The sequence below is a fragment of the Tamandua tetradactyla genome, unplaced genomic scaffold (genome assembly GCF_023851605.1).
Source record: "Tamandua tetradactyla isolate mTamTet1 unplaced genomic scaffold, mTamTet1.pri scaffold_133_ctg1, whole genome shotgun sequence".
In the NCBI taxonomy this organism is placed as follows: Eukaryota; Metazoa; Chordata; class Mammalia; order Pilosa; family Myrmecophagidae; genus Tamandua; species Tamandua tetradactyla.
In genome coordinates, this window is record NW_027518269.1 from 23,838 (window position 1) to 44,828 (window position 20,991).

At 34.7% G+C, this 20,991-nt stretch overlaps 2 protein-coding genes across 6 annotated transcripts in view; both read left to right on the forward strand.

The window, feature by feature from the left end:
- Positions 1-5,345: 5,345 nt before the first annotated feature.
- LOC143673126 (olfactory receptor 5D18) overlaps positions 5,346-20,991 on the forward strand; it is a 44,138-nt gene continuing 28,492 nt past the window's right edge. For 2 of the 5 annotated variants that reach the window (XM_077147471.1, XM_077147474.1), the window contains exons 1-4: positions 7,380-7,414; positions 8,636-8,705; positions 15,051-15,179; positions 19,536-19,630. The gene's annotated coding sequence lies outside the window, so the exon portion shown is untranslated. Of the gene's footprint in view, positions 5,424-7,379; positions 7,415-8,635; positions 8,706-12,445; positions 12,647-15,050; positions 15,180-19,535; positions 19,631-20,991 lie in introns of those variants that run through there. The other 3 variants (XM_077147472.1, XM_077147473.1, XM_077147475.1) reach the window with 3 other exon arrangements.
- On the forward strand, positions 5,417-12,301 carry LOC143673125 (olfactory receptor 5D13-like). The gene is made up of 2 exons (XM_077147470.1): positions 5,417-7,414; positions 8,636-12,301. The coding sequence occupies exons 1-2, from the start codon at positions 7,386-7,388 to the stop codon at positions 9,576-9,578; spliced, it is 972 nt and encodes a 323-aa protein (XP_077003585.1). The 5' UTR covers positions 5,417-7,385; the 3' UTR covers positions 9,579-12,301.

The window sequence follows — 20,991 nt, forward strand, 5'->3', positions numbered from 1 at the left end:
GAAGAATCAATAAAAACAAATGTTGGTTATTTGAGAAAATCAAAATCAATGGGCCACTAGGAAAGCTGACAAAGAAGAAAGGAGAAAGGAGAGAGGATGAAAATAAACAAAATCATAAATGAGAGGAGGGTCATTACCATGGATCTTGAAAATAAAAATTGATAAGAGGATACTATGAACAACTATATGCCAACACATTAGACAACTTAGATGAAATGGACAACTTCCTGTAAACACACAAACAAGCTACACTGACTCAGGAAGAAATACAAGATCTCATCAAACCAATCACAAGTAAAGATATTCAATCAGTCGTCAAAAATGTTCCTACAAGGAAAAGCCCAGGGCCAGATGGCTTCAAAAGGGAATTTTATCAAACATTCCAAAAAGAACTAACACCAATCCTACTCAAAGCTTTCCATAAAATTGAGGAAAAAGGAACACTACCTAACTCATTTTAGGAAGCTGGCATCACTTTAATAACAAAACTGGGTAAAGATGATACAAGAAAGGAAACCTACAGACCAATGTTCCTATTGAACATACATGCAAAAGTTCTCAACAGAATATTAGCAAATCTAATCCAACAGCACATTAAAGGCATTATACTCCACGACCAAGTGGGTTTTATACCAGAAATGCAGGGATGGTTCAAAGTAAGAAAATCAATTAATGTAATACAGTACATTAATGAATCGAAAGGGAAAAAATAATGATTTCCTCAATTGATGTTGGAAAAGATTTGACAAAATTCAATACCTTTTTCTGATAGAAATGTTTCAAAAGGTAGTATACAAAGGTAACTCCTCAACATGATAAAAGGCATATATGAAAAACCCATAGCCAGCATCATACTCAATAGTGAGAGGTTGAAAGATTTCCCTTTAGGATCGGGAATGAGACAAGGTGCCCTCTGTCACCAATATTATTCAACGTTTTACTTGAAGTTCAAGTGAAAGCAACCAGGCAGATAAAAGAAATAAAAGGCATTCAAATTAGAAAAGAAGATGAAAACTTTTCGTTATTTGCAGATGACATGATACTATACTTGGAAAATCTTGAGGAATCTACAACAAAATTACATTTAACAAGGTGGGATGTTATAAAATTAATGTACAAAAATCAGTAATGTTTCTATACACAAGCAATGACCTAATGGAGGAGTCAATTAAGGAAAAGAAATTCATTCAAAATATTAACTGAATTCCTAGATACTTGATATTTTATCTAGGAACAAACTTAACTAGGGATACAAAAGACTTGTACACATAGAACTACATAACATTGTAAAAATAACTCAAAGAAGGCAGGCCATGGTGGCTCAGGAGGCAGAGTTCTTGCCTGCCACACTAGAGACCTGGGTTTGATTCCCAGTGCCTGCTCACACAATAAATATATAATAAATAAATAAATAAATAAATAAATAAATAGGGGGAAAGACATTCCCTGCTCATTGATAGGAAGGTTAAATGTAGTTAAGATGTCAATTCTGCACAAATTGATCTACAGATTAAACACAGTACCAATCAAAATTGCAACAGCCTACTTTGAAGACTTGGAAAAGCTATTTACCAAATTCATCTGGAAGGGAAAGAGACCCCAAATAGCTTAAAGCATCCATGAATAGGAGAAAGAAGTGGGAGAATTAACAGTCTCCAATTGTAAAACCTATTATACAGCCACAGTGGTCAAAACAACACGGTAGTGGCATAAAGATAGGTAGATCAACAAATGGAATTGAATGGAGAGTGCAGAAATAGATCACCAAATATATGATCAACTGATCTTCAACAAGACCCCCCAAAACACTGAATTGGGATAAAATAGTCTTTTAAATAAATGAACATGGGGGGATTGGATATCAACAGCCCAGAAGAGGGTAAGAGGACCCTTACCTTACACCATATACAAAAATTAACTCAGATTGGATCAAAAACTTCTAAATATAAGAACCAGTACCATAAAATTCCTAGAATGAAATGTAGGGAAACATCTCAAGACCTAGTAATAGGAGGTTGCTTCCTAAACTTTACACCTAAAACAGAAGCAACCAAAGAAAAATAGGTAAATGGGAAGTCCTCATAATAAAATGCTTTTGTGCCTCAAAAGACTTAGTCAAAAAAGTGAAGAGGCAGACAACTCGATGAGAGAAAATATTTGGAAATCACACACGGGATAAAGGTTTGATATACTGTATACATAAAGAAAATATGCAAACCAACAACAAAAGAACGAGCAATGTAATTATAAAGTGGACTTAAGAGATGAGTAGACATTTTTCTGAAGAGCAAGGGAAATGCAGATCAAGACTACAATGAGAAACCACCTCACACTTACAAGAATGGCTGCTATTAAACTAACAGGAAACTTCAAATGTTGTAGAGAATGTGGAGAAACTGGTACACTTATGCACTGCTGGTGGGATTGTATTATATTTCACCTGCTATGGAAGACAGTCTAGTGATTCCTCAGAAAACTAAATATTGAGTTGCCCTATAACCCAGCAATACCACTACTCGGTATTTGTCCAGAAGAGCTGAAAACAGAGATTTGGAAACCAATGTTCATAGCAGCACTATTCATAATTGCTAAAAGTTGGAAACAATCTAAGTGCTCATCAACAGATGAATGGATTAATAAAATATGGCATATACATATGATGGAATATTATTGACCAATAAGACAAAATGATGTCCTCAACCACATGACAAGCTGAGTGAATCTTGAGGACATAATGCTGAGTGAAATAAGCCAGACACAAAAGGATAGATACTGTATGATTCCACTTTTATGAACAGGGTAAGTGTAAAGCCAGAGACTTATAATACACAATAAAGAGGGCCCAGAGAGGCACAGAAGCTTGAGATGGGTGAACAGTTTGCTAATGAGTTTGAACTTAATTGGGAGGGAATAGATAGAAGTGAAGGCAGTTCGCTAGTGGGTCTATAAGTAATATTACCATATGAAGGTGAACATGATTGAAAGGGGTTGCATAAACTCATGTGTCAATTAACACTACAAATATAAATAAGTTATTGCATAAATTACTGCCAAGGTATGAATCTTGTACAAAGAGTGTATAATTTCAGTGTATTGGGGGAAAATACTATTGCATGCCATGGGCTATGCTTAAAAGGAAAACACCAACAGTACTGCAGCATACCAGAGGTACATAATGGGGGGAGTGACAAGAGTAAGGGGGAGGTTTGGATTTTCTATTTGGTGAAGATGTGTTTATTGGTTACCCATCTCTTAGGAGCAATGAAATTATCTTAAAATTGAGAGTGTTGATGGACTGTTGACTTTAGACATTATACATGAAGCTTAGTAATAAAGGTGCTGAAATGTGCAGTTACTGAGAAGTACATTGGTAAATGATGGTGTAAACATATGATCGAACATGGTGCTGTTATAAAGTTGTGAAGCATGCAACAGTGTAAACGAACCCATGAGACATTTACTGAGGCAAAATAAGGCAGAAACAAGAGAGCAAATATTTTATGATCTAATTAAAAAATACTTATAAGAAAATCGGGGCCTAAATTGTTAGCTTTTATAGCCATCACATTTAGTTCAGAGTGGTCATTCTTATTTCTGTTTGAGGGGCAGTTTTACATATGTATAATCTGGTATTTAGAGATAAGAATGAATCCAATCAGATTTAGATTAAGGTAATTCAGAATACATGTGTAAGGAAGACATTACCTGTATTTTAGAACTTCACCTAATCTTTGAGAACAAAGAAGGAACATTTTGTTATGTCCAGAACGTACATTTTGTGTTGCACAAAATCTAACTCAACCTGTCTGGATAGATCATTTAAACAACCCAAACACAGGGAGCCCAGAATAAGAATGAGAGCCTTTAATCATGTAAAGCTTAATGTAATGGCTGGATATATCCCAGAGTATACTAAGCAGATAATTAAAAAGTATTGGCAAGTCCCTTGACAGAAGAGATAAAAATTATGGAACTATTAAACTTTACCACCAGAGAGACCCTGGATACTGTGCCAAACATTCGGGGCACCCAAATCAATAGGCCAAGTCATTGATCTTGAGGTTTGCTCTTATGAACCTTATGTATGTAGCTGAGAAGCTACTTATAAGTATGACTAAAATTCATCTCCAGAGGACCTCTTTTGTTGCTCAGTTGTGGCCTTTCTCTCTATCTCTGCAAGTGAAACCGTTGCTCTTCTCCCTACATGGGACATGACATCCAGGGATGAAAACCTCCTTGGTCATGGGATATGACTCCCAGGGATGAGCCTGGCCCTGGCACTGTGGGGTCAGCAATGCCATCCTGACCAAAAGGGGGGGAAAGAAGTGTAACAAATAAAGTATCAGTGTCTGAGAGAGTACAAATAGAGTCAAGATACTACATTGGAGGCCACTCTTATGCATACTTCAGTTAGACATTGCTACCTATAATAATTTACCAAGCCCCAACAAAAGCATCCCTGCCAATCCTAAAAGATACCTAAGGCATTTTACAAGATTCTACAAAGGTCTCAGACACCAGGTTAGATTTCCAAAACCTACAACTTACAGGAGGGTCCCTGGACCAGACAAATCCTGAAATACAGAGAGGCCAGCACTTTCAGAACATCAACTATTTCCATCCCCCTATCTCATATTGTCAACAGCACTTTCCAACATGAAAAAGTAAGACTGGGCATAACCCAAATACCCTAAAGAGTGGGAGAAAGATCAAAGTTGATGGTGAAGTTATACAGAGAAAATCGAGATTAACAAATAAATATGAATGCTGAATGATTATACTGATATTTCTTTTAGTTTCCAGTACATTTGAGCAGCTAGAAATAAAAACCTAAAATTGTGGAATTGTAAGCTATACCAAATTCTGAAATCTATTTTACAGCTATTTGCTGTGATACCATGAAACTTATTGCTTTTGTGTATATATGTTATTTTAAGAGAAGGAGGAATATAATATAGAAGATAGAATTTAACAAATGAGTAGGACTGCTGAACCATTATACTGATATTTCTGTTGGTCTCTAGTGTCTTGGAGGAGGTAGAAGAAAAAATGAAAAATCTTGGGACTGTAACCCATACCAAACTTTAAAATCTTTTCTATAACTACTTGCTAAAATGTACCTGGAAATTTTTTATTTTATATATATATATACATAGGTTATATTTCACAATTAAAAAACTTAAAAAAATAAAATGCAAGGGAAAATGAGTGAAATTTATGGCTTGTTAAGACTAAACAAATGTAACTGTATAGCCTAAAAAATTTGTGAATAAACTAATATAAACAAAGAGATTTTAATTTACTTTTTTTTTAATTTTAGGGATGAAAAAAAGAAGTAAAGAGACAGAGAAAGAAAAAGAAAATGAGAGCAAAGGACATGGAAAAAAGGAGGGAAAGAAGAAGGGGGAAGGAGGGAGCCTAATGCGAGTAGAAGAATAATGGGTGGATGATATTATCACTGCGATTGCTAAAGTTAAAATCAGACAAATTTCAAGTAATGCTTTCTCCTCAAGTTTCCTCATTCTTTCATATATCTGTTTCTGGAAATTTATTAGACATATGTAGGATTTTTTCTTTCTGATTCTTATTTTAAATCCTCCTTCATCTCATTATCTCTCTTTGCTGCATTCTGGATCAGTACCACACAGTTATCATGAAATTTACTGAGTTTTATAGTAACTGTTTTACCCTTCATGGACTGTTTTGGCAGTCTGGTGGAGACTATGAATGAATTCCTAGAAGCATACTTTAAAATAAATAATTAAAATACTTAGAATTGCAAAAATAATTATACCGATGTACAATGTACAATTAGCAAAATATTAAAAATGCAAATTTTCATTAGAGTAATAACCACGATTCACCAATCATGTATTAGAGAACAATATCTATATCCCTGTCTGTAGACTACTGACATTCAGAGATGGGGATGAGTATAAAAGTATTTTGGGGTAGTTTTTCATCTCTAAATGATATAATATATGTGAGCCTATGATCAAAAGTAGTGATAATAGTACTGTGGTTTATTGCTTACCTTCATAATTGAGGGACAAACTTAATTTCAGTGATAATTAAGTGAAAATAAGATGTATTTTTCCATCTTAATTAATTTGTACTGCCTTTTCATCGATTTTTCTTTCTTTATGTGATGCTATTACTCATCTCCATATTTTTCAAATAGTGATGGGCTTGTACATATTGTCTTGCCTTAGTTAACTATATCTATGGATACTATTTTACATTTTAAAATCTTCATGTTAAGTAATTTCCATATATCTTCTCATCTGTGGTTCCTTGACTGCAGTGCTCCTGAATTTGCTAAGTATATCTCCTGCCCATGAATTTCCTTATGTTTTAAATGAGGTCTTCCTCAATGGAGTTTACCTTCAGTGAAGATATATTTATGTAATTGCTCTTAAATTGTATTTTCTTGTGAAGAAGAGAACTTCACCTCAGATGCCTTAGATGAAATGGTGGAAACACAAGTTGAAAGGAAGCTGAGTCCCTATAAAACCCATTGTATTGCACCTAACTGCCCAATGATCAGAAATGCATTTTGGGCATTGTATGAGTAAGAAACAAACTTGTGTCTAGGTGTAAGTATCTTTACATGAATTTGTTAAGGCATGATGAATACAGTTACCATCTTTAATAGATATATTATTGCCTCCATATACCTTAATTTTTTGAGAGATATATTCTATTTCTTTTTCAGATTTAATAATCAATATACACAAACTGAGAGCACATTGCACATATTTGAAGATCAATGGAAATTTTTATTTAAGAAAACCAGATGTTAATGGGAAATGAAATTTACAATATATTGCTAATTTAAAAAGGAAAATATGCAATATAATGTTTTTTAAACTATAGCTAGATAATAAATATAACTCTATAAGGAAAAAAGAAAAATAAATAGAAGGAATGATAGTACTATCTCCAGATTTTTTACCTATAGCCAATTTTTTTCTTTCACAGTTCTGTATTCAGTGTGGTTCAAATTTTCTTAAATAGGAATGGAGTACAGTTGATGGGTTTTTATTCTCCAGTGCATTAGAAAAAATGGCATACATCCAAGATATCATATGGGACATAATTTCATTTAGTTGCATGATTCCCTTCAATAATACCCTATTGTACACCTCCCCAAGGCCTTAATAGTATATTTTTGTAATGGTTTGCTGTCAGGATTTGGCACTTAAGTCTGACTTTCTTGGCTATATCTGGGTTTTCTTAACATATTGGAAAAAGTCATTTATATGAAATGTGCAATGAAGTATACCTCTCACTCCTGCTATTATTTCCAGTTCTATTTCTATTAGTGGAATATTAAGCAGGAGCATTTCTGGAGTCCTTAATCTTAGCAAAGAAATCTTCAGCAAATGAATTACATAGGTGCTTTTGTATTTAGGTGAGTTGATTCATTTAATTTTCCTTTTCACTTTAGAATGAAAATACTGAGTTCTGATAATCTTTCCAGGAGACAAACACATGTGTGGCTAAGTTGCCATAATGCCTGCCTAGTTTGTCAAAGACAGAGATGCATTATATATTAATTCTTCCTTTCTTTCAAATGACATCCATCCTGGTAAACAGTGGTAGTGGATGGAAAGGCAGAGGGGATGTGTCAGAAATGGTGAGGATGGATTCAGATTACCATAAGTAAATGGGTGATGAAGGATAACCAGCTATCTCTTCAGTGAGTGACTAACATGATAGATATAAAGGGTATGATCAGATTGACTCTTGTGATCCCAAAGTTGTTGGGGCAAGGCTGAAGAACAGAGTAGAGAATGGGTTTGATGGGTTGCTGGGTTCAGAAAGAGTCCAGGGATTTCAATGTCTGTTATTTTCATGAAATCTAAGGGGAGGTTTTCTCTGAGAATTCAGGAATTCAACTGCTGCTCTATCTTGGCCTCCAGGAGCCCCTCGAACTCCTGGCAAGAATCAACCCCACACGTGTACGCATTTGACACCCCCTTGCAGAGAAATGTATAAGATTATGAACAACATCAGATGCACAGAATGATCTCATTCAAGTGGACATGTTAATGAACACCTGCTGATAAATGACATATTATGGAATGAAGAATAGCATATTAAAGGTTTCAAAATTAGTTTAACATGAGTGAAAATGTTCAGTATTCTTCTATAAGCCTCACTCTAGAATATGTTGAGAGGGTTAATAGTCACAAGGAAAGAACTGAAAAGGAAAACGGAACAACCCATTAAAGTAGTCCATTAGCTTAAGAGGTGAGGTAGGAAAGAAACCCTAGGTACTCATAGTTTGTATTTCCACCAATACAAGTACTTTTCAATAAACTCAGATTCTTGCAATGCCAGATTGTCAGTTCTCAGGAAGCCATCTGTTTCTGGTGATATTGAGTCTGATTATTTAAAATATAGTAGAATCTACTCACAATGTCATCTTCATTAATCCATTAGTACAAATCTTATTCCCTGTAGACTTGCATCCTTAATATATTCTAACTTTTGAAATAATGCAGCAGTGCCACCAAATGTTCACAACAACATTATTTATGGAGACATACTATACCTTTCAAAGGTCCTCATTTTATTGGCTTAATTCAATTTTTGTTTCTCTGGATCAACTTTCCTATTTTGTCCACAGGAACCAAGGAAATCAGAGTGCTGGAGCCACATTCATCCTCTTGGGGTTCTCAGAATACCCAGACCTACAGGTGCCCCTCTTCTTTTTATTCCTGACCATCTACACAATCAGTGTGGTGGGAAATCTGGGCATGATTGTCATCATCAGGATCAATCCTAAACTTCAGACCCCCATGTACTTTTTCCTGAGCCATTTGTCCTGTGTTGACTTCTATTACTCCACAGTGGTTACACCCAAACTCTTAGAAAACTTGGTTGTGGAAGACAGAAATATCTCCTTCACATGGTGCATCATGCAGTTCTTCTTTGCATGCATTTGTGTAGTGACAGAAACATTCATGCTGGCAGTGATGGCGTATGACCATTTTGTGGCAGTTTGTAACCCTCTGCTCTACACTGTTGCAATGTCCCAGAAGCTGTGTTGTTTCTTGGTTGCTTCCTCATACTCCTGGGGTATAGTATGTTTCCTAATACTTACCTACTTTTTATTGGAATTATCCTTCATAGGGAATAATATCATAAATAACTTTGTCTGTGAACATGCTGCAATTGTGGCTGTGTCCTGCTCTAACCCCTACATTAGCCAGATTATCATTTTAGTGACTGCCACATTCAATGAAATCAGAAGCTTGATGATCATTCTTATTTCCTATGCTTTTATTTTTATCACTGTCATGAAGATGACTTCAACTGGGGGGCACCATAAAGCCTTTTCCACATGTGTCTCACACCTAACTGCCATTACCATCTTCCATGGAACTATCGTTTTTCTCTACTGTGTTCCTAACTCTAAAAGCTCATGGCTCATGGTCAAGATGGCCTTTGTCTTTTACACAGTGGCCATCCCCATGCTGAACCCTCTGATCTACAGCCTCAGAAACAAAGATGTGAAGACAATCATCCAGAAATTAATCCATGCCAAATTACTCTGCTACAAAATGTAAAGTTTGTTCAAGATGTACTTATTCATTTTCAAGAGCAACATGGGCAATCATCCAAGACTTCCAGTCATTTTAATTATTCAAAGTCCAATTTCAAATAGCAAAGCAGTAACTGTATCTAATGTAACTCCCAGTTGACTGATCACTCAACATCTGTTTAAAGTTGTATAAATTTACTGTAAAATCATAAGTAACAATTAAAGCCCAGGACATGTAAATTGTCTCTAGACTCAGAGTTTTTCATGTAAAGACTTTTGAGTTAGTGTACATAAGCATAAGGTTGTCCGGGGAAACCTCCTGTTCTTTTGAAATCATTCAGAGAATGGGTTTATAGTGATAATCTGAAAATGTATATCTTATTATGAATGAAGATACATCATAGTAAAATATAATAAACTAAGACCCAAGTTATTACAAACTGTATTTGCTCTCTATATATTAAAACAACAAAAATAAAATTTAAAAACTGAGTACTTTAGAAATCACTATCTATAACTAGAATTTGTTATTCATGACAACCTTAAGTTTTGTATAATTTTGCTATTGATAATTTGCTATTGGTGCATAACTAAAATAAGTAAAATTTCAATACTTTTATTATTCTTAAGAATAATAAAAATGAATAAGTACATCTTGAACAAACTTTACATTTTGTAGCAGAGTAATTTGGTATAGATTAATCTAGGTTAACTGGGTAGCTCTGTTAATATCAGCTGACACATCTGGTTCAATTTATCTAGTCTTGTCTCCACTGGTAAACTCACCTCTAGTCTATAGATCTACTTGTTGATTGGGCAGCAATTCCACATGAATTTGAGAATTTTTTTCCACTTTGAAAAATAGCTGCTTGAGTTTTGATAGGAATTGTCCTGAATCTCTAGATCACTTTGGATAGTACTGACAATTTAAGAATATTATGACATATAGTCTGTGAGCATAATATGCCTTTCCATTCATTAGGTCTTTCATTTTTTTCAGCAATGTTTTGTTTCCAGTGTACAGGTCTTTCACTTTCTTGGTTAAATTTACTGCTAGATATTTTATTCTTTTTAGAAGGTAATGTAAATGGAGTTATTTCCTTGTTTCATTTTCATATGGTTCATTGTTATTATATACAAATGCAACCAATTTTTCCATATTGATCTTTTTGTGCACTGCAAATTTGATGAATGCATTTCTTAGCCCCAGTACCTTTCTTTCAGAATCTTTGGGATTGTCTCTCTCCATATATAAAATCATGATATCTGTCAACATAGATAGTTTTACTTCTTCTTTTGAATTTGTCATAATAAGAAATTCAAATTGTAATTATTTCTGAAGTGTCGGGTTTCTAATTTTTATTTTTTGTTGTCATAATATACAGGGAGCAAATAAACTTTATGTAAACAAATAAAACCTAATCAAACCATATTTGCCTAATTACTCTGTGTACTGGTTTGAAAGGATGTATGTACCCTAGATAAGCCATGTTTTAATCAAAATTCCATTTCATAAAAGCAGAATGATCCCTATTCTATACTGTATACTTGAAACTGTAATCAGATCATCTCACTGGAGATGTGATTTAATCAAGAGTGGTTGTTAAACTGGATTAGATAATGACATGTCTCCACCCATTTGGGTGGGTCTTGAGAAGTTTCTGGAGTCCTATAAAAGGAGAAACATTTTGGAGAATGAAAGAGATTCAGAGAGAGCAGAGAATGCTGCAGCACCACAAAACAGAGAGTCCATGAGCCAGCAATCTCTGGAAATGAAAAAAGAAAATGCCTCTTGGGGAGCTTCATGAAACTGGAAGCCAGGAGAGAAAGCTAGCAGATGACACCGTGTTTGCCATCTGCCCTTCCAGCTGAGAAAGAAGCCCTGACTGTGTTCACCATGGGCTTTCTCACTTGAGAGTGAAACCCTGAACTTGATTGGCCTACTTGAACCAAGGTATCTTTCCCTGGATGCCTCAGATTAGACATTTCTATAGATTTGATTTAATTGGGACACTTTCTTGGCCTTAGAACTGTAAATACCAACTTATTAAATTCCCCTTTTTAAAAGCCATTCTGTTTCCTGTATATTGCATTCTGGCAGCTAGTAAACTAGAACCCTCTGTCTAGGAAGTCTAGCATGACACTGAATAGCAGTGGTAAAAGTAAGGCATCCTTGTCTTGTTTTAGGTCTTAGAGGGAAACTTTCAGTTTTTCACCATAGGATATGATGTTAACAATGAGGTTTTTATAAATGGCCATCATCACATTGAGGTAGTTTTCTTGAGTTTCTTTATCATGAGAGGATGTTGAATTTTGTCAAACGCATTTTTGCAACAGTTGGAATGATCATGTTTTTTTTAGTTTTCCTCCCTTCATTTTTATTAATGTGATATGTTATAATGATTGATTTTACTGTGTTGACTCACCGTTGTATTCTTGGGATAAATCTCACTTGGTAATATGTGCATAATACATTGAATATGTTCTTGGGTTCAGTTTTCAAGGATTTTTATTATTTTTAAATCATATTCATGAGCAGTATTGGTAGACATTTTTCTTTTCCTAAAGTATCTTTATCTGACTCTGATCAGACTATTGCTGACATTAAAGTATGAATTAGAAAGTGTTCCCTCCTCTAAATTTTTTAGAAAATTTGAGGATTGGCATTAACTCTGATTTGAATGCTTGTTAGAGTTTATCAGTGTAATAATCACTCTGTCACAGTTTTTTCTTAGTTGGGAGGTTTATGTTTACTGATTCATTATGTTTATTTGTTATTGGTTTGTTGAAATTTTCTCTTTTTGTGTCAGTTTAGATGATTTGTGTGTTTCAAAGAATTCTTTATTATTCATAGATAATGAAATTATTATCTATTATTAGATAATAATTAGCTGAATTAGTTCATAGATAATGAAAATTACTTTCATAATACTCTCTTATCATCCTTTTTATTTCTGTTAGATCACTAACAATGATTTACTTTCATTTCTAATTTTAATCAATTGTGTCTTCTATGTGTTTTTTTTTCAAGTGATGATATTAAAGCCTAAATTTCACTCTGATTGCTGCCTGTGTTAGATCCCATACACTTTGGTATGTTGTGTTTTCATTTTCATTCATCCATATTCATATTCAACTTTCAATTGCGATTTCTTCTTTGATCTATTTGATGTTTAATAGTGTGCTGTTTAATTTTCACACATTTAGTATTTTCCAGTTTAGCTTCTCTTGTTGATTTCCAGCTTCATTTCATATTAGTCTTAGAAAATTCATGGTATTATTCCAAACATTGATTGAGATTTGTTTTGAGATTTAGTATATGATATATCCTGGAGAATGATTTCTGTACACTTGAGAATAATGAGTTTTCTGATGTTCATGTGTGGAGAGTTTTATATATACTTGTTAGGTCTAGTTGATTTATACTGATGTTCAAGTCCTCTATTTTCTTATTGATCATCTGTCTAGATAGCTTAATCACTATTGAAATTGACACATTGAAGTCTCCTGCTATTACTCTAGAATTGTTTATTTCTCCCTTAAGTTATGTCAATGTTCAGTTGCTACCTTCTGGAACTCTCTTGTTAGGAAATATATTTTTATAATGTTATATGTTTTGATGAATCAACCCTCTATTCAATATATAATTTGTGATTATATATTGTATGTATATAATTTAAAATGTCTTGTAGCAACTGTGACTTAAAGTGTATTTTGTCTGATGTGAATATATCTACCTCAACTGTCTTTTGGTTATTTTCATGGAATATCTTTTTCCAACTTTTCATGTTCACCTTATTTGTGTCTTTGGAACTAAAGTGACTCTCCTGTAGATAACATAGAGTTAGATCATGATTTCTTTTTCTAAATCTATTCTGAAAAACTGTTCTTTTGTAAATGGAAATTTTAATAAATTTTCATTTTAAAAAATTATTGATGTCATGGCTTACTTCTAATGTTTTGCTGTTCACTTTTTCTATGTCTTATGTCTTCATTGTCCCTCATTTCCAATATTACTGACTCTATTTATACCTACTTGACCTTTTGTAGTCAACTATCTTGCATAATTTCTCATTCCTTTGGGTATATTTTAGATAATTTATTTGAAGGTATCATAGGCTGTTGACTGTGGATGAGACAGAGGTCACATGCTCACTGCAGAGATACAGCAAAGCTGTCTCTGTGGGAAAAGGCATCTGATGTCCTGAAATGGCTAAAATGTTTCAAAGCTGCTTGAGTCTGTGAAACTTTTTGACTCATCCAGTCACAAGGAAGCAGATGGTTCAGCCCAAGCTTCCTCCTTCCCCATTCTTTAGTTACATTTTTTACTTTCTTTATCTTGCAGCCCTATAAAATAAACAGTGCTGAACCTCTCAGAGTCTTTGAGTCTCCATCCGAGCTGAGTACCACCTGGTTCCATCTTTAACTACATCTTTGTCTCCTGTGTTCCTTTCTCAATTTCCCCTTGCCTCACACCTCCCTTCAGTCCTGGCACTGAGCTGCACTGGTCATGGCAATGGGGCTCATATTTAATATACTAAACTTATATCTTGTTGGAAGCAATATCATTCTTACTTCAATAGCATATATAAGTCATGCTTTCATACCTGTCTGGGCTTTTTTATGTTGTTTTAATCATGAAATTTCTTTTTAGACTGTATGTCCAAAAACAAAGATTTATAATATTTTATGTACTTGTATTATAGTAATATAAAAAGTAAAATGAAAGACTTACTAACTAAAAATACAATAATATTGACATTTATATTAACTCATGCATCTCCCTTTATTGGAGATCTCTATTTCTTCATATAGCTTCAATTTCCCATTTTTTTCCTTTCCTTTTAATCTGAAGAACTCATTTTAGTGTTTTTTTCTAGAACAGAGATAGGGGTGAAAAGCTCCTTCAGCTTTCATATACTCAGGAATGCTTTAATTTTTTCCTCATTTTTAGAAGGAGAGTTTTATTGGGTATAGAATTCTTGATTGACAGATTTTTTTTCCTTCAACACTTTAAATATGTTGAAATAATTTTTGGTTTCACCTCACACATAAATGAACCAAACTTGAATCCATGTCTATAATTTGCTCAGGTGATAATAAAATTAACACAGTACCAGATCAAAAGAGGTATACACTTGGTCTAGGCTGTGTTGAATAATGTTCTTATTCAAAATTCAAAGTTTTAGATGTCACTAATGTAGGGTACCAACATGTGAATGTAAAACAAGGGCAAAAAGAGGGGGGTTGCTCCTTTTGGTTTGTTTTTGTTCCTATAAGATAAGATACAGCAATGACTCTTAAGTTTTGCTATGGAGAAAAATGTCATTGCAGCTGGAACTTGCTTCTTTTCCACAATATTCATCAATTTGATCATGTAACTGCATTTCCTTCAAGTTTATGGTTGCATAGAATTTTTTTAATGAATATGAATATATCAATTTAGATTAGATTATTGTTCTGAATATGTATATCTTTCCCTCTACTTACTCCACAGGGGAATTGAAATTCCATTTTCAACTGGGAATGTTAGTGTACATAAAATGAGTAGAGACTTGCAATGTGCTGGTTTATTTCTGCTTGCCCTCCTCTGCTTCTGCCATCATTATAAGAGACTATACCTCAGGTATGCTACTACTCTCAGAAGAAATAGAGTGGACCATGGCCATCCTCACTGACACTTTACCTAAAGTGTAACACAGTAATATCAACTTACCCCTAAAGTTTTATGATCAAGAAACCTATATTTAATTTTTTCATTAAGATTTTAAGATATTCTACTATGCAGCAGAAGCTTAATGACATAGAAATTGGTAACTGAAGTGAAAAACTGCTATAAAACAAACAAAATAAACATAAAACAGATCTGTGGCCTTTACTGTGGGTCAGTCAGCAGCTGGTGAGGAAACATGGAAGAGAAGGAATCTGGAATGTATAAACCAATGCCTTACAATATATTTTTATAAGTAGAAGTTCATTATTTTAGTGAAAACAAATGTATTAATCTTTTCTTTATGGGGAGTATTTTATGTATGCATGTTTGTGTGCATAGATGTATATCTTGTTTAAAAAATCCTTTCCCATACTGAAGCGTATTCTGAGGCACATTAGCTTATAAAAGTTATGTTTAAGCTTGAGTATGTATTTCCCTTTGTCATTTTATTACTATTCTAGTTGCTGTATCATTTTGATGTATGGCACAATAAGGATATTCAATGATCCCACCTGCATTAGCTGAGAAGCATTCCCCACAGATCTCTAGTGTAATCTCCAATACAAAGCATTCAATTTAGCAAAGCCTATTTCTGGACTCATGTTCCACTGCACTCTTAATTGTTCCTTACAACAATATCACATTGAATTATTTAACATATGTGTTGGTTTGAAAGGATGCATGTACCCTAAAAAGCCATGTTTTAATCCTAATCCTATTTTGAAAAGGCACCCATTTCTTCTGATCCCTATTTAATACTGTATGAGGCTATAATTAGATCATCTCCCTGGAGATGTGACTCAATCAAGAGTGATTATTAAACTGGATTAGGTGGAACATCTCCACCCATTCAGGTGGGTCTTGATTTGTTTATGGGAATACTATAAAAGAGAATACATTTTGGAGAAAGTGAGAGATTCTGAGAGAGAAGAATGACATAGTCATGAGAACCAAAGAGTCCACCAACCAGGGACCTTTGGAAATGAAGAAGGAAAATGCTTCCTGGGGAGCTTCATGAAACAGGAAGCCAGGAGAAGAAGCTGGCAGATGATGCCATATTCGCCATGTGCCCTTCCAGATGAGAGAGAAACCCTGACCATGTTCACCATGTACCTTTCCAGATGAGAGAGAAACTCTGACTGTGCTTGCCATGTGCCTTTCCATTTGAGAGAGAAACCCTGAACTTCAACGGCTTCCTTAAACCAAGTTATTTTTCCCTGTATGCCTTAGATTGGACATATCTATAGACTTGCTTAATTGGAACATTTCCATGGCCTATAGACTGAACTTGCAACTTATCAAATTCCCATTTTTAAAACCCTTCTGTTTCTGGTATATTGCATTCTGGCAGCTAGTAAACTATAACAGATTTTGGTACTGGAGAGTGGGGTGCTGCTGCAATTTGCAGATATCAAACATGTTGGAACATTTTAAAAGGATAAGGGGAAGAATCTGGAGGAGTTATGGAGAGGCCTGATAGAGAAGGCCTAGAATGCTTTGAAGAGGCTGTTGGTAGAAATGTGGACTCTGAAGATACCTGTGACCAGGCTCTAGACAGAAATAGGTGTGTGCTATTGCAGACTGGAAGGAAGGCAATCCTTGTTTTAAAATAACAGATATTCTGGCAAAATTGACTAGTGGCTTTGACTGGAAGACCAATTTTAAAAGCCATGAACTTGGATATTTAGCAGAAGAGATTTCCAAATTAAATGTGGAAAGTGCAGCCTTGTTTCTCCTCACAGCTTATAGTGAAATGCAATAGGAAGGAGATAAGCTGAGAACTGAACTCTTGGGTGCAAAGAAACTAGAAATTGGTATTCTGAAAAATTTTGAGCCTCCAGGAAGGGAGACACCAGAGAATAGTGCCCCACATAAGGTCTTGGCCAAATGTGAAACCAGCCAGCCATTTCAGAGAAAGCCAGGATTGGACATGGAGTATCCAGGAAGGATTTGTGGAAACTCCTATATCTGATGGGCATGATCCAAGGCTACTGCATAGAAAGCCAATGAGAGTGTTGTGGGACCTGTATAAACAGAGTTGCTGTCAGTCTGGACTGGGGGGTTCCGAGAAGGGATACATTGGAGGAAAAATAACTTCAGAGGCAAAACCATTGAGACTGAGGTCTGAGGTCAAGAAGATTTGGGCCAGGAGAGCAGACCCACCCAAGCCCATGAGTTCAAGTTTGCCCCAGATGCAGAGGATGGGCCTTCCAGCTTCTCACAGTGGAAGAGTCATGTCACTTCAGGCCTTGGAGAAGGCAAAGCACATTCCTTGGGGCCTGGGGAGAGCCTGGCTGCCACCACATGGAAGGGTTGAGTGTGTGCCCTAGAGATGGCACAGAGCCTGGGTACAGCCATGATCCTTGGAGAGGTGGAGCCAAGAAAAAGTTGGTCTCCCTAATATCCCTCAAGTTTGCATTTGGAGAGAGGCAGGTCTCTGTACAGGCCTTTGGAAAGGGTGAGACTGCTGCTTTCTAAATCCCCAAAGATAAATGACTCTGAAAGCTTGAAATCTAATGGTCTTTGCCCTACAGGTTTTTGAAACTGTACGGGTCCAGTGACCCCTGTGTTTCTTCCTCCCTATGGAAATGTGCATATGTATCCTGTGACTGTTCCTCCTTTGTATGTTGGCAGCAAATAACTTGTTTTGAGTTTTTACAGTTCCAGAATCAGAGGAGAACTTTGATTTTGAACACACCAGGTCTGCAACTAACTTTGAGATTTTGTACTGGTTTTAACCTTTTATTATATTTGTAATGTTACAGGAATAGCTTAAGTTTTCTGATATTGTGATGGAATGGATGTATTATGTATTTGGGAAAAACATATCTTTTTTAAGGTCCAGAGGGTGGAATGTGCTGGTTTGAAAGGATGTATATACCCTAAAAAGCCATGTTTAAATCCTAATCCCATTTTGTAAAGGTAGCTGCTTCTTTTAATCACTATCCAGTACTGTATGTTTGAGACTATAATTAGATCATCACCCTGAAGATGTGACTCAATCAACTCTTGATTGTTAAACATTTGGGTGGATCTTGATTAGTTTATGGAATCTTATAAAAGAGGAAATATTTTGGAGAAAGCGAGAGATTCTGAGAGAGCAGGACATCATAGCCATGAGAAGCAAAGAATCCACCAGCCAGCAAACTTTGGAAATGAAGAAGGAAAACATCTCCAGAGGCGCTTCATGAAACAGGAAGCCAGGAGAAGAAGCTAGCAGAGGATGCCATATTCACCATGTGTCCTTCCAAATGAGAAAGAAACTCTGACTGTGTTTGTCATGTGTCTTTCCACTTGAGAGAGAAATCCTGAATTTCATCAACCTCCTTGAACTAAGCTATTTTTCCCTGGATGCCTTAGATTGGACATTTCTAAGACTTGCTTATTGGGGCATTTCTATTGCCTATAAACTGTGAACTTGCAACTTATTAAATTCCCATTTTTAAAAGCTTTCTGTTTCTGGTATATTGTGTTCTGGCAGCTAGTAACCTAGAACACCATAGATTTAAACTAGTCTTGATTTTTTTTTTTATCAAACAAAGCCTTATGATTTCATTTTCCCCTGAATATTTTATCAAATCAAAGGGAAATACTAATAATGATAATAAAAACAATTTGATTTTTTATTGGAATTGAATGGATTGAATAAAATGTATCTGGGAAGAATGGTCACACTTATAACATTGATTCTCTTTAACCTGCAAATATAGTAGAACTCTATTTAGGTACAATTTAAATTCCCTTAACATATTTTTGTAATTATAAATTTAGAGAAATTAAACAATTTATTATGATTTGTTCTTAGGTATCTCTTATATTTAATACTATTATAAGTATTTTATTTTTTTAAATTTTAATTTTTATGATGCTCATATATAAACATACCATTAATTCTTATATATTTTTTATTTATCTAGCAACCTTGGAAATCTCTTATCTGAGTATTATTTTAAATTGTTTCTGTAAAATGTCATATACTATGAAAAAATGATTTAATGTTTGTTTTTGTTTTGCTATAAATATTCTCTTCCTGTCTATCTATGCTTATAGGTACCAATAAGTTTACCCAATCATGCTGTTTAAAATTTTCAGTATGATTGTCAAAAAAAGAAAGTTGACAATATCATCTTATGTTTTCAAAAAGAAATAATTTGTTTCACTATTAAGTATGAAGTTTTTATATATCATGTGAATCAACTTAATCAAATTAAGAAATTCACTTCTAATTTTAATTTTCTAACCACTTTTTTTCTTTTTTGGTATGGGCAGTCTCCAGGAATCAAATCTGGGTCTCCTGTATGGCAGGCAAGAATTATGCCACTGAGCCACCACTGCACTGCCCCTTCTAACCACTTTTTAATCAGGTACTGGTGTTGAATTTTACCAGAAATTGATCCTAAAAATATTTATATGATCATGTCTTTACTTTTTTAATCTACTAGTTGTTGGAGGTGTTACATTCATTGATTGCTAATTATAATCATGAACTGCTTATCTAAAGATGTAGGAAGACACTATTCAGAGGTTTCTTCTACATGGACCTCTGCTTTTGCATTCCAGCATATTTTTGTCTATCTGCTAAAGATATATATATATGTATATATATAGAGATAGATATACATATACAGATATATATATGTATCAATACTCTATATATACTTTATATATGTATATATATTGTCTACATCTATTTTGATAACTGTTTCTGTATCTGTATCTATATATTTATATCATATATATCTATATCTATTTGAGTACAGAAACATAACTGCAGCTCTAGTAACTGCAATTAGCTTTGGTTTATGCAGACTGAATTCCAGAAAAATAAAAACTTACAAAATTTATTTAGTTACCACAGCATGGAACCCTAGGCATGCCACTTCATTTTAACCATATAACCATCAGTACACATTATCAAATATGTATGATGAACAGATATTTTTTATTTATTTGAAAAATTGGTGACTCCTAGATAATAATATTTTGTGGCCTTCAACTGACAATAAATGTCCTAAATATTGTTCCCCAGTGTGGCAATATAATTTCCTTAGTGAGGCCTTATGCCCCTGTGAAGCAAGAAAGGTACTAAAGCTAAAGTATTAGTTTTTGAATTTATCTTTAGTTTCTTAGAATATCAACAAACCATTAATATCTGAGCACATTCCTCCAAGTTTTTCTGTGAAAGAGTAGATAAAATAGAGGTGTTCCAAAACCCTTGAGGAATACTTTGCTGAAAATACAGGACTTTTTAAAGAACTAAACCCAAACAGAGTTTAGATTTGTCCACTACAGGGACAGTGTTCTAGTTTGCTAGCTGCCAGAATGCAACACACCAGAGATGGATTGGCTTTTAATAAAAGGAGATTTATTTTGTTAGCTCTTCAGAGAAAAGGCAGCTAACTTTCATCTGAGGTTCTTTCTTACATGGAAAGGCTCAGGGTAATTTCTGCTGGCCTTCTCTCCAGGCCTCTGGGTTCCAACAACTTTCCCCAGGGTGATTCCTCACTGCATCTCCAAAGGCCTGGGCTGAACTGCGAGTGCTGAGACGAGTATGCTGAGCTGCTTGGGCTGTGTTATGTTGCACTCTCTCATTTAAGCACCAGCCAATTAGGTCAAATGTCATTCATTGCAGCAGGCACACCTCCTAGCCAACTACAGATGTAATCAGCAACAGATGAGGTTCACGTACCATTGGCTCATGTCCACAGCAACAGAAGTAGGTGCC